This window comes from Pelmatolapia mariae, linkage group LG4, assembly GCF_036321145.2.
Source record: "Pelmatolapia mariae isolate MD_Pm_ZW linkage group LG4, Pm_UMD_F_2, whole genome shotgun sequence".
Taxonomy (NCBI): domain Eukaryota; kingdom Metazoa; phylum Chordata; class Actinopteri; order Cichliformes; family Cichlidae; genus Pelmatolapia; species Pelmatolapia mariae.
Window position 1 is genome coordinate 17,279,516 of NC_086230.1, and position 13,038 is coordinate 17,292,553.

A 13,038-nucleotide genomic window follows, 5' to 3' on the forward strand; every position below is an offset into this window, starting at 1 on the left:
TGTCATATAGTATGTGAAAGGAGATTTGCTGTTTCGCTGTTTCAAGATACCATCAGGATCGTTCAGAGACCACCAGGCGCCTGTCTCTGTGGGAACCTGAGTGAATGTGGTGATAACACAGACACTTCTCGTGACAGTGTCAATTTCCCCCTTGAACTGTGTCACCACTGTCCCATAAATTATACACATCATCATGGCTTGTACAGTTTTAAGATTTCCTAAAACCACCTGGAACAACCTTACTGTTCAGAAATTTTGAGCACCTGTACAACAGTTTTGATGTATTTTCATTCACTACATTTAAAAAAAAGTAATTAAAGTTCAGGCTAACAGAATTTTTACTGCTGTCAAATGCCAAAATATGTTAAATTAGATCCAAACAGTATGTAAGGTTTAAGTAAATTCATACTTTTTTAACTACACTGTGCTCAAAATAAATAAAGACAAATGTAGGATGGATATAAAATGATATGCTGTGTCAATAAAAAAGAATAAAAATGTGGAACCAAAATTAAATAGCTTCAAAATGAGTGTACTGGTGTCATTTCAAGTAAGTAAAGATGCAAAATAGAACCTGAAGGTGGCAAATATTATGATCACAGTCTCCAAAACTGATAAATGGCACTTCGCCTGTTTAATTATCTCATGATGTGATTTGTACCTTCTGATTGGTAGTGCTGTGATTGGTAGACATACTGTAGTGAAAAGGCAAGTGGCAAAAACAGTGTCTTGGAAAAGGTGCTGTGTCTAATTTTGCAGGGCATGAAGCAAAATGCACTGAGATCTTTTTAAATATATATCATCCTCTCATTTCTGATGTTTACAGGCTTTTGAATCTCAAGTCTTCAAATATATAAAATGTTTAGTCTTCAAAATGTTTGTGTTGATAGTTCAGCAGAGAATTGTTAAAGTGCATCCTCCATGATTTCTCAAACAACAGCAGAACTGAATTGAAGATTATCACTGTTTTCTGTTATGGAGAAAAACAGCTTTGTCATTTTATTTTTGTAAAATAAAGCAAGGATGCTCGCCTTATATAAACTATTATATAATTTTAAAACTATTTGTGTATCATGCTTTGTCTTGAGTTTGTTGGGTGAAAAACATATGCTAATACTGTGAATCATCTTTTGTATCCTTTTTATTTTAGCCACATCAGCCACCCCTACTCCACCAAACATGAGAAATCGCAATAAAAACAGAAAACACAGATACTGCTGTAAGGATTTAGTGACTACTCAAACTGCAAACCCAATAAATAAAAAGCAAACAAAGTTAATTGTCATTATCTGGTTTCTGTATCTATGCCAGTGAAATCCAGTAGCAGCTAGCAAACAGTTAATAACCACTTCTGCTGGAAAACTAAAGGTGAAAGGACAATTTTTCACACACTTCTCCAAAATTATGCACAAAAAAAAGGATATTATGTAATTCCTAACATCATTTTTTTTGGTAATATCCTGGCAACACATGTTCTAACCCTCCCTACCACACCTGTCAGCACAGCTTTGGTCTACTGCAGCAGCTTCAAGCACTGTCTGCTAGGTCTGTGCCAGGTATGGCCTCTATAGATATACTGTACATATCACCTAAAGCTCTTATTAATCCAATCATCCAAGGTTGTAAGCTTTTTTTGTCTGAACTGGAAAGAAATTAGTCAAAAGACACAGCCATGTACGAAAATGTAAGAGGGGGAAAAAGTGTGTATATATATTTGTGACTGTGTGCAGTAGAGAGAAGGAAAGCAAGGGAGTATTTCCTGTGATCGCATGCTTGCCTTAAGTCATCACACATATCCCCCCCGCCCACCTCTTGGTACAGTGCTCCTTAAATGAAGTAAGTAAAATACTTCATTTAAGTTTTTTATCCCAATACAATTTTATGTATTGGGATAAAATACCATAAACATCTTACCTTCATTATTATTTGTTCTTTCTCCAGCCCATCAGGTATGACCCTGCCTGCGCCATACTACCGGCCAGAGGAAGATGATGAACGACCCTTCATTTGCTCCCTGGCTTCCGATAATGGCATAATGTCATGTACTGACGTGCCAGCGAGGCGCGAAGGAGGACGCATATGCTGCCTGGATAAGGAGGACGCTCTCCACAGACAGGCGCTGGGCCTGAGTCCTGAGCCTCTGGCTAACAGTAGTGGTGCTGGTGAAGCAATAGGGCTATGCATAAACTGGAACCAATATTACACTCGGTGCCACACTGGGAGTACTAACCCCCATAAAGGTGCCATCAACTTTGACAACATTGTCTACGCCTGGATTGTAATTTTCCAGGTAGGTTTGTGTGCTAAGGGTAATGAGTAGTAATAATAACCTTCTTTTTGGAATGTGGTTATTTGGTGCTGATGATTTAGTGTTCTTTTGTTCATTTATTTGTTTTTAATTAGATATCTGCATTCTTTTTTTGCACCTAAGAAGCAATTACTTGTCTATTTTCCTTGGTTTTCCTATTACTTATTTTTCATCACTCCATGTTATTTTTTAAATACAAAATCGCTGGTTCTATATATGTATTTATTTATGTAGAGGAGTTTCAAGGTGATAAAAAACTGTCCTTCACTAGTAGATAAATATTTGGCAAAGTAAGTCTTTTAAAAAATTATATAATGCTAAGCAAACCCTGGAGCACAAATTGCAAATGTTAACTTTGAGTCAAATCTTTCCTCCTAGGTGATCACTCTAGAGGGCTGGGTTGAGATAATGTATTATGTTATGGATGCCCACTCCTTCTACAACTTCATCTACTTCATCTTACTCATCATTGTAAGTACTTTCTACTAACATTCCAGTGTATCACATGTTTAATTATTATAAACGTTTGGATAAACTATAGAAAAACACAGACTATTGCCTCCTAGTGTGAGTATATTGCTACATTTATATGTCAGTAAACACCCTTTCTGAGTGATTGAACTGTTTTTGAGTGAGAAGTAGAAAAATGCAAGTAAAAAAACAAGTACAAGTTGATGGACTGCTGAAAAACACACAAAAAATCAAGTGCCGAAAGGGAAAAGTTATCATGTGCATGCTCTGTGCAAAAGTTATATGGGAAATGCAGTGTCAGCAACACAATGAGGGCTGGATTGTTTTTGCTGCATTCACATGCTTTTGACTGCCTGTAAACTCTGTTCATTCCCACTGTGTCAGTACAATAGACAGTGCCACAGAAGTCACAGATTTTACACTTTCCCATCAGCAGGTGAACAGTAAAAGAAAGACAAAATAAGATCAGGAAGATAACATGGCAGAAGAAAGGAGATGAGAAACTTTGTAGTGCTGATACTTTCTAAAAGTAATGGAAGTCTTCTGCTAACTGGAAGGTTGATGGTTCAGTCCCTGGCTCTTCTGACCTGTTTCTTTGGGCAAGATGCTGAAACCTGAGTTAAACCTGATGTAGGCAGGTGTTTGTGAATGGGTTATTGATGCTTATAGTATGCACTTTGAGTTCCAGGCGTGAGTAGAAGAGCAGCTTCAATCGTTAAAAAATGTTACTATGAGAAAGATCTTATAACACTTGCTATACATGTAAAAAGATGTATAATCAGAGGGAAGGGAAATGTTTTGGGGGTATTTGAATTTTAATCCTGCGTCCAATTCTTTGTTATTGCTGATGTGATTGCTGACTAATGTCCATCCACTGTGGCAGATGAGACCTCAGACTGGCATTGTCAGTGCAAGAATCACCTTTTTGCGAGATATGGATGTGGTGTCACATTACAGCATAATCGCTTTTTCCTGGTTTGTACTAACCCACTGTTTAGAATCTCATATCACGTACCCCTCTTGTTCCAATTACATTAAGGGCCAACAGATGATTACATCATCGCACTGATTTGCAGTCAGATTTCATGCCCAAACTGCTGCAATCTGGCACTAAGAACTGACCAAACAAAACAAGCTCATTTGTTTTCGGGTTCAGTATGAGAGCTACAGAGATTAAGAGATTGCATATCGTCTAACTGCTCTAGACAGACTGCTCCCTTTGTGGTGCAAATGCCCACATAGTTTTGGTGTAACTAACTGACGTAAATGTGTTGCTCCTTTTGAGCTTCCTTGCAAAGCTCCAGTCTGTTTGGCAGCCACCCAACGTTTTTAAGTGATGCCATGGAAGCATTGCTGACACCATGAGAAGTTTTCAGCCACACACTTCAATGGGCCCTTATTGTGCTCCACACACAGTCAGGGTCACCTTGAATGCTTTCATTCTTTTCCTTTGTAGTCCTTCCATTTACTGTCTTTTACTCATCAAACTCTCACTCCCTCGTCCACCCCATCTCTCCGTCTGTTGTGTCATTATGACGTTGTAGCACCCCGCGCTTTAAAGCCTGTTAATCAGTCATGTAAGTGTGTGGTTTGGGGTACAAAACTGAGAGACAAAAAGAAGTTTAACCTCCACAGTGTCAAACACACAGTCTCATCTTTGTCTGTTTGAAACTTGATATACTGTCAAGTGTGGAACCCAAAGTAGCTATATCAGAGTGAACTGAGAGGGTAAATGGGAGTAAGTGTATAAGAGCTAATCACTCCAGAGAGGGCATTTATTAGGCAGTTACCTGTGTGTATATGAAAAAAGTCATACCAAAATATATGTGATGAATCCAGCATAGGCGCGCATACAGTTGTAGTTACATACAATAACTTAAATCTTTTAATACATTGTGCTGAAGGATCTTCAGTGTATTTTATCCTTACAAGGCCAATTCTTGTTAACATCTCATAGTGATCATGACTGACTACAACGGTAGGTTTTGTTTTTTCTGTTTTCTTTTCTCTAACCCATTGAACAATAACCGAACAATGGGAAAGTCTAAGAACTGTAGACAAACACAAGCTGGGAAAGTCTCTTTGAGTCATTTCCAAACAACAACAGAGTCCAAGATCATCAGTTTAAACATTTTTCAATAAGTACAAGTTATTCAAATGTGTCACCACTTTCGCAAAGTCTGGAATAAGACCAAACCTGTCATCCTCTGATGAGACAAAATATATTAAGATGTTCAGGACCAACCCACCAAGGCTCAAACCTGCCATGAACTAGAAACTGCTAGAACACCAGCATTACTGTCAACATTTAAGCAACCTTTACATAATCATGGACTGAGAGGGTGCTGACCAAGAACAAAGGCCCTGCTCCAAAATCAACATCTTCTAGCTTGACTGACATTTCAGCTACCGACATAGACAAGCCAAGTTCCTTCTAGAGAAAAGTTTTATCATAACACGAGGGAAAGATTGAGCAATTTAGCCACACTGACAATTTTGGAGAAGTATGGTGAAGTATTCAAACCTAAGAAGACTGTACCAACTGTCTAGCATGGTGGTGGTAACATCATGTTTAGCTGTCAGTGGTACTGATACATTACACAAATTGGATCAGTGGATTACCTTCAATCTTTTTAACTTAACCTTAAATCCACAGCTACACAATTAAAATTTGTACCCAGGTGTGTACACACAGGATGTTCCAACAGGACAATGATCACATAGATGCAGTAAAACAGATGGATAAAGAAGGCAAACAAAAGTAGCTTCTGAAATGTTCTTCCCAAAGCTCCGACCTCAACAGTAATGAAAATTTGTCCAAGATGGGTTAATACCAGTAAACCAACCAGTTCAAATGAACTCTTTCAATCCTGCCAAGAAGAGTGGTCTAATATCCAACCTTAACTATGCCAGACTCTTCTTGATTACTACCAAAAGCATGAAGTCGAGGTGTCGAGGACCCCATGTGTATTAGAAAAAATCAAAAATAAATTCAAACTTGTGCACCCAATTCTAGTTTTTTAAAGTTCTTCCATTCTGCAAAAAAGAGCAGAAATCATTCAAAGAAATCATTAAAAGATCCAAATTATCATGACATTCATGCCCAGGATGAGTGTGTGCAAACTTCTGCCTACAGCTGTATATGCAATCTGTTATAAGCTAAGCCCATCTAAGTGGTGACGTGTGTGTGATCACACATGCTTTTGTCTATGTGAATATGTATGTGTTTGAGTGTGTATGTGTGTGAGCTTGCATGCATGCATAATGCAGTGATGGTCTGAATGCGTGATATTGGGCTGCCCTCGCTCATTATGCGTAAAGCTGTCTACTGATCAGAATCACAGAATAGACACACACACGCAGATGCAAACCTGGAGGGAAATCAAAGCCCCACACACCTGCAGACCTGCTTTGACCCACAGGCCACAGATGGGTATCTCTCCTCCTCTCTACAAACACACCTCCCATCTATGGTTCCTCTCTCTTTCTCTCTTTGTAAATATCTCTGGAGCCGCTTTATTTCATTCCCTCCGGCTTCCTCGCTCTCTCCTTCACCTTTCCTTTGCATCTTTGATCACTTTGGATGAAAGTCTAAAAGTGGAATGTCATTAGGTTTGGATTTTATATCTGTGAATGATTTATTAAGCATCACATCTCAAAATGCATAGTTTTATAGATATGTATGTGCAGTATGTCTATGTATGTACTCAACATGTATTTATATCACTGAAGCAGAGAGATACATGTTCAGATTTTTGATGCACAAAACTGAAACACTGTTAAAAGCTGCTCTATCCATCCAACAGTCTGTTTTTTTTAGTTGTTCACCATTAGCCAGTATTGATCTATTCATTGGTCTGTAACCTGCTCAGAGCACACCAATAAAGGCAGTTTCAGCAGTCCCATAGTGATTCCCATTACTGCCACTAAAAGGGTCAGTCAGCATGTACTGTTCACGGGTAACCTCATCTCCTCTCTGCTGCCAAACCTTACTTTAACTCATGATAAGAAAATCAAACTTCTTTTGTGAAAAACAGTGTAAAAAAAAAGAAAGCAGTGAGAGAGAGTGGTTAGGGAATGCTTGTCAAGCAAAGGCGTGAGAAAAGTAAAAATTAATGTTGAGTGCACGGAGGGGAGGGAGCATTAAGTCGAGTCAGAGAATAAAAAGAGAAGGAGAGAAAGAGAGATTGCCAGACGCTGAACTGTGCTTTGGGCATGTGTTGGCTCTGTCTGTCTGCTCCAATCAGTCTCGGTTTGGTGGGAAGCCAGCCTTCAGAGACCTTTAGCATGTGCGCTACCATTTCTAAAGGAGGAACAGAGCACAGTATTAGAATAGGCAAGTGTGTATTTACCACTGAAGAAAGACCACAATTCTTCACATTTCTCATGTTTCCTAAATGAGCAACATCTGCTTTAGCCATGGGCTGATTATTCAAATAAGGCGGCGTATCTGTGCGTTTTTGTTTTAGTTAATTTTGTCAAACGTTGATTTATGAGCTTTTACAACAAAACAATAAACTTTGACATGCCTGCAGGAGTTTGCCTTCCGTCGCACTGGGTTTAATCTCACGGGGTCAACTTTTTTGCCTCTGCTTCTCCAGATCGGTTCATTCTTCATGATCAACCTGTGCCTAGTGGTTATCGCCACCCAGTTCTCAGAAACCAAACAGCGGGAGCACCAGCTGATGCAGGAGCAAAGGGCGCAGTGCCTGTCCTCCTCCACCTTGGCCAGCATGGCTGAGCCTGGAGACTGCTACGAAGAGATCTTCCAGCTGGTCTGCCATGTCCTCCGCAAGGCTAAGAGGAGATCGGCAGCTCTCTATTACACGCTGAGGGGCAAGCCCCCGCCGGCTGGTGGAGGCAGGGGTAACAGGCGGGGTGGAGGCAATGTGAACGGAGAACGGCATCATTTGAGGCATCCGAGATGTGAGTAGGAGGGTTTCAGAAAATAACAATGAGAATATTCTTATTTATGTAACATTTGGCTGTTCTATTTCAGATAAGATGTACAATTACATAAGAGCAAGAGCTGAATTTGAGGTTTTTCAAAACATGATGACGGCCCGATTGGATCGTGCATTTCTTAGATAATAAATCTCACACAGTGCTACTAGTGCATACCTGAACTTGGGTCATTTTTAAAACATAGTCTAAATCTTTTGTATACTTGGTTAAAAAAAACACAAAAAAGTTCTGTATTTGAGACTGCATCCACATCTTTTTTTTCCCCTGTCACTCTGTTTCTGTAGCGTTCCACTGCCCCCACCAAAACAAGCCAGACCACGACTCTCAGCCACTAGCCAATTCCATCAGTCTGTCTGTCCCTCAAAATCCCGAGGACTGCCCTATATGTGCGTTATCGTTGAAGGAGGGAGTGAGGGCTGTGGGAGATTCCGCCAATGGCGAGGAAAATGAAGAGGATGTGGTTAAGGAGACGAGCAAAGAGGAGAACCACTTGGAGGAGAGGGGAGATGGAGAGAGGAAGCGGAAAAGGACGTGCTTTGGACATTGTAAGGACCTCTGGAACGGTATGAGGAGAAAGCTTTGGGGCATTGTGGAGAGCAAGTACTTCAGCAGGGGCATTATGATTGCTATTCTCATTAACACCATCAGTATGGGCATCGAGCATCACAACCAGGTAAGATCAGCTTCGATTAAGAGACCTCCTTCATCTTCACCTCACTCAAGTTCATGCAGCACTTCCACCTTTCACATCAGGTCATGAAAAAATCCACACTGAGTGGTGAGAGGTTTTTGTCTGTTTGTTTGTTTAGTTTAGTTTTTGACTAAACTAAAAAGAGAGACCTGTTTTAAGGTCTCTCTTTTTATTATGAACCTCACCATTACTTATTTCTGAACCGATTCCAAAAGCCATGAGCCACCAAAGAGAGTGATTGTTTTGGAGCGTTGCCTAGAGTGAGAGTGAGAGTATCAATACAGTGTGTTACCGTAATCATTTCTCCCGCCCCAGCAAATCAGCAGAAGGAAACAGCGTTACGGCAGATGACATTCAGGGCGACAAGTGCGGGATTGGAGGAGCATCAGTGCCTAACAGTTCCATGATCGAGGTGTAAACATTTAGCCTAGCAGTAGACATAACCGAGCTGGCTTTTAACATGGGCCAAGCCTCCTCAGAGGCAGACAAGGCAGGTGTCTGAAAGCGAGAGTGAGAGAAGCCTGCCAAGAATACGCACGCACACATGAACACAAATAGTTGCACACGCAAACACACAATGCAGATCCTTTTTTTTTTTTTTGCAAACCGTGTGCAGGCGCATAAACAAAATATCTTTTTATATTCTTGCGCATGCACCAACAGAAACACATGGACTCACAAGCTGTTACATAAGACAGCTTTTTTCTTTTTTCTCCATTCTCTCTCCCATTCTGTTTTCTGTCTGTCTTTCATGCTCCCTCCCTTGCTAATTTTACTTCCACCTCTCTCCCCTTATTCTCCCCACAAATCCCTCTGTGCACCTTTCCTTTGCACTTTCCCCCACTTGTTCCTTTGTTCCTCGCTGTCTCCCTTCCTTCCATCCTTCCCGCTTTACCCCGAGCGTCTCATCTACTCACCTACTCTTTTTTACCTCCCTCAGTTTCATCCTCCGTCTCCCCGCTTCTCCCTCTCTCATCCGCCCACGCACTCTTTGACAGCGTACAGGGTAGTTGCGCTCTCTCTCTCTTTCTCTCCCTCATCTCTAAAGACTCTAAAAATAAACGAGGGTTGTGCGGGGGAAAAGAAGAGGAGGAGACAAGCGAGAGAGGAAGCGTGAGGCAGATGCCGGTTACACAGCAGTTTTCAGCTCTATTCCCCATGCAATTCTGTGCGCGCGTGTGAGTGCGCGCACTTCAGAGCGGGCACGTATGCAGGGACCCACACGCGTTTGCATGCACACACTCGCAGACGCCTCGTTTGCCTTGTCTTTTGAGTCTTTCTCCCTCTGCAAGACTGACAGGAGCACTTACACAGGTGTGTGCGCTGGCTTTGCGGTGCAGAAGTCTTAACTTCAGTGTTTTCTTCTTAAACAAGAACTCTGAAGCCCAAAACATGACTAACCACACAGCTGCTGTACCACAGCACCACAGTGGCACAGGGAAAAGGTTTGTATTTACAGTCTGATTTCAAAGGAATCCTTCTGGATAGGTGTCACATGTGACAGCGGACGATTTATGTGTTCAAATATTTAAGTTTGACTAATAATTTTTACTAATTCATTAGTTTTCAAAAGAAGCCACACATACGCAGTCACACTTGAGGGCGTAGCTCATTCATTCATATTCATGAAACAGTCATGCTGACTGAGGGCACATTTCAGGCGAGTAACAAGAGAGAACTCTTGTCTCATGGGATGGATTTTCAGGGGACATATGCAGGGCAGGAACAGGCGAAAAAGTAAAATGGGAGATCAAAGGTATGAGAATATGAGGAGAAACGTTGCTAGGGAATGAAAGGTAATGGGGCAAGAAGAAGGGGGAGAAGGAAGGAGGAGGAGAAAGCAACAGGGAGGGAGTGATGATGGTATTTTGTTTGAGTTAAACTGTGGTGTCAAGGGCCGTGATGGTTCTGTCAATAGCAATAAATCTCATATCCTGTGTTTGCACTTAAGACTCGTAAGGGAGTTATGGGCGTAGGTCAAGGTTAGAGCAGCTGCTAAGGGATACAACTTGTTTTTGGCGGGGTGTTTCCATCTATGTTCATTTATCCATATCATACTATTGCTGATCTGCAGCCTTTTTTTTTTTTTTACATGTTTTTCAAATTTTAAATTGTACCATCATAACAGCCACCTTCAAGCTATGAAACTAACAAATCTGTTTTGCAGGTCTTTCTTGCTCTTTCTTCTTCGTCTCTGACGTCAAATCTATCTCCCCTCCTCAGCCGTCATGTCATCATCTAGTTTCAAACAATCCTTCCATTTTTTTTTTTTTTGGTTTTCCTTCTCCCTCTCTCTCCCTCATTCTCCGTCTGATCGACAGGAGGATATTGATTGGGAAGAGATGTGTCTGCCTGATAATGAGACTCAGAAAAGAGAAAGAAAAAGGCGTGGAGAACTAGGGGTGTTGTAGAGATAGACTGGGAGACAAAGCGGATTAGGGGAGGGGAGGGCTGTGAGAATGTGTGTTTCCCTGACATGGTTTGCTAACTTTGGCAGGGCGAGCTGGCTATTTCTCCACTGGCTTTTAAAACTAAAATTCACAGGGGGTATCGGAGAAAGCATCTGATCCATATCGCGCATAACACACATCCACTCGCACACAAAGCGTACTTGCATAAAGCCAGTCTGCGCAAAGAAATGGAAATAAACTCGGAATTGACTGGTGTGTGGGGGTGTACGTGCGCGTGGGTGTGTATGTGTGCTATATGTGTGGCGTGTTCATATATGTATGAGTCGCTTTGGCAATTCCAGATAACAGGCTATCCTATTCAGCCAGTGTTTGACACCGTGTGCTACACAGGCAATGCACACTCTCCATCCCTTTTCTCATTTCCTGTTTATTTTCCCCCTGATGTGAGTTTTCCTTTACAATTTCACATAAACAGCTGTGCCAGGAAACTGTTTGTTTTCCCACTTTTCAGCCTCTTCTCTTGATCTCAGACTGTTGCCTCTCTCAGATAAGATGTATGTGTTAATTTTATGTGCCAGGTAAGGGTAAATTCTCTCTTCAAGTGACTGACAGTTTGACTGGCAGCTTTTTCAGCGCAAGCGGAGAAAAGTAATACGAGCGCAGTTGTTTTGTTTGGCAGCGGCTCCCGTATCTATTGTTACAGCAGCTGTGATTGAAAAGCACTGGTTTAATATTAACTGTTTTTATCTCTTTGTGTGTATTTGGCACTGCTCTGCTTTTAACTTCAAATACTTGCAGTGCTTGAGCTTCTGTAACCGCTTCCCGTCTCATCATTGGTTTTGTCACTCTGACCTTTTTTCCACTGACATGGCACTGGTGCTTGTGCACATCGTGTAGTATTCCACAGTTGAAATTTAGGGTAAGAAAATAATGGTACATTTTTTGTAATAGCTCTCAAATAGCATGAGAAATCAGTGACTCCAATATTGGGTCCAGCTATTTTGAGGTTTATGGTGCAACAAAAGAGGTACCGCTCTGTATCCACCTCCAAAGCTCACTCTTCTGATTTTGTTTTGATGTTTCCACCAAGCCTGAGGAGCTGACCAATGTCCTGGAGATCTGTAACATCGTCTTCACCAGCATGTTCACGCTGGAGATGATCCTGAAGCTCACTGCCTTTGGCTTCTTTGAATACTTGAGGAATCCGTATAACATCTTTGATGGCATCATCGTCATCATCAGGTGTGTGATATGAGTGGCTGATTGAGAACACTGTATGTTCCTTATCACCCTAGTATGGATTATGTGTGCTTACAGAATGAGAATTTTCTATCTTCATGTGTGTAATATTGAATGTTGTTTTTTAAAGACTAACTTAGGCTCTTATCTAATCTTTTCTTATCTATTTCCCCTCATTTCTCTTGACTCTTATTAATTTTGGTCTTCCTTTTCCCATATTTCTTTTGAAATGACCGCATACATTTTTACAAATTTCACCACATCTTTGCCATTCTCATTTTACCCCTCCTTTTTAAACACATGTGCACTCGCCCCAGTGTGTGTGAGATCATTGGCCAGGCAGACGGTGGTCTGTCGGTGCTGAGGACATTCAGGCTTTTGAGGGTCATTAAGCTGGTGAGATTCATGCCTGCGCTGAGGCGGCAGCTTGTGGTTCTGATGAAGACGATGGACAATGTGGCCACCTTCTGCATGCTGCTTATGCTGTTTATCTTCATCTTCAGGTAACTCTTGGGCATGTACATATATATATATATGTGTGTATAATGTAGCTTGGAGAACAACAGTTAACAAGGTGATAATAAGAACATGTGGAATACAGAGAGTGTGATGTGTGCATACATGTTTCAGTGCTTCTGTGTGTATGAATATAAAATATGTATCAATACACAACCATGTGAGAAAGGAAGTTTTCATCGGATTCTGTGAAACGTTCTGTGGAAAGCTAAGTACTAATCAAATGCACATGATTGATGCGCCATCAGTGTAACCACCTCTATTTAAACAGGAGCTTTGGCAGTTTGCAGATCTGGAGCATTCAGATGTGTGTTAACACAAACACACAGTCATCCCAGGATATTTACCCCAAGGTCAGGCTGTGCAATGCTCAGCAAAACTGTAAAAATCCCAAGAGCTACATCTCAGACTCCTCAGGCCTCAGTTAGCATGTTAAA

The 13,038-nt window shown here is 41.2% G+C and overlaps 1 protein-coding gene across 6 annotated transcripts in view; it reads left to right on the plus strand.

The window, feature by feature from the left end:
• The window catches only part of LOC134626127 (voltage-dependent T-type calcium channel subunit alpha-1I-like), a 116,973-nt gene that overhangs the window by 55,747 nt on the left and 48,188 nt on the right, over positions 1–13,038 (plus strand). For all 6 annotated transcript variants that reach the window (XM_063471656.1, XM_063471659.2, XM_063471654.1 and 3 more), the window contains exons 5-10: positions 1,942–2,290; positions 2,687–2,779; positions 7,381–7,705; positions 8,029–8,417; positions 11,937–12,088; positions 12,403–12,588. In XM_063471656.1, coding sequence (XP_063327726.1) covers positions 1,942–2,290; positions 2,687–2,779; positions 7,381–7,705; positions 8,029–8,417; positions 11,937–12,088; positions 12,403–12,588 — 1,494 coding nt within the window. The remainder of the gene's footprint in view (positions 1–1,941; positions 2,291–2,686; positions 2,780–7,380; positions 7,706–8,028; positions 8,418–11,936; positions 12,089–12,402; positions 12,589–13,038) is intronic.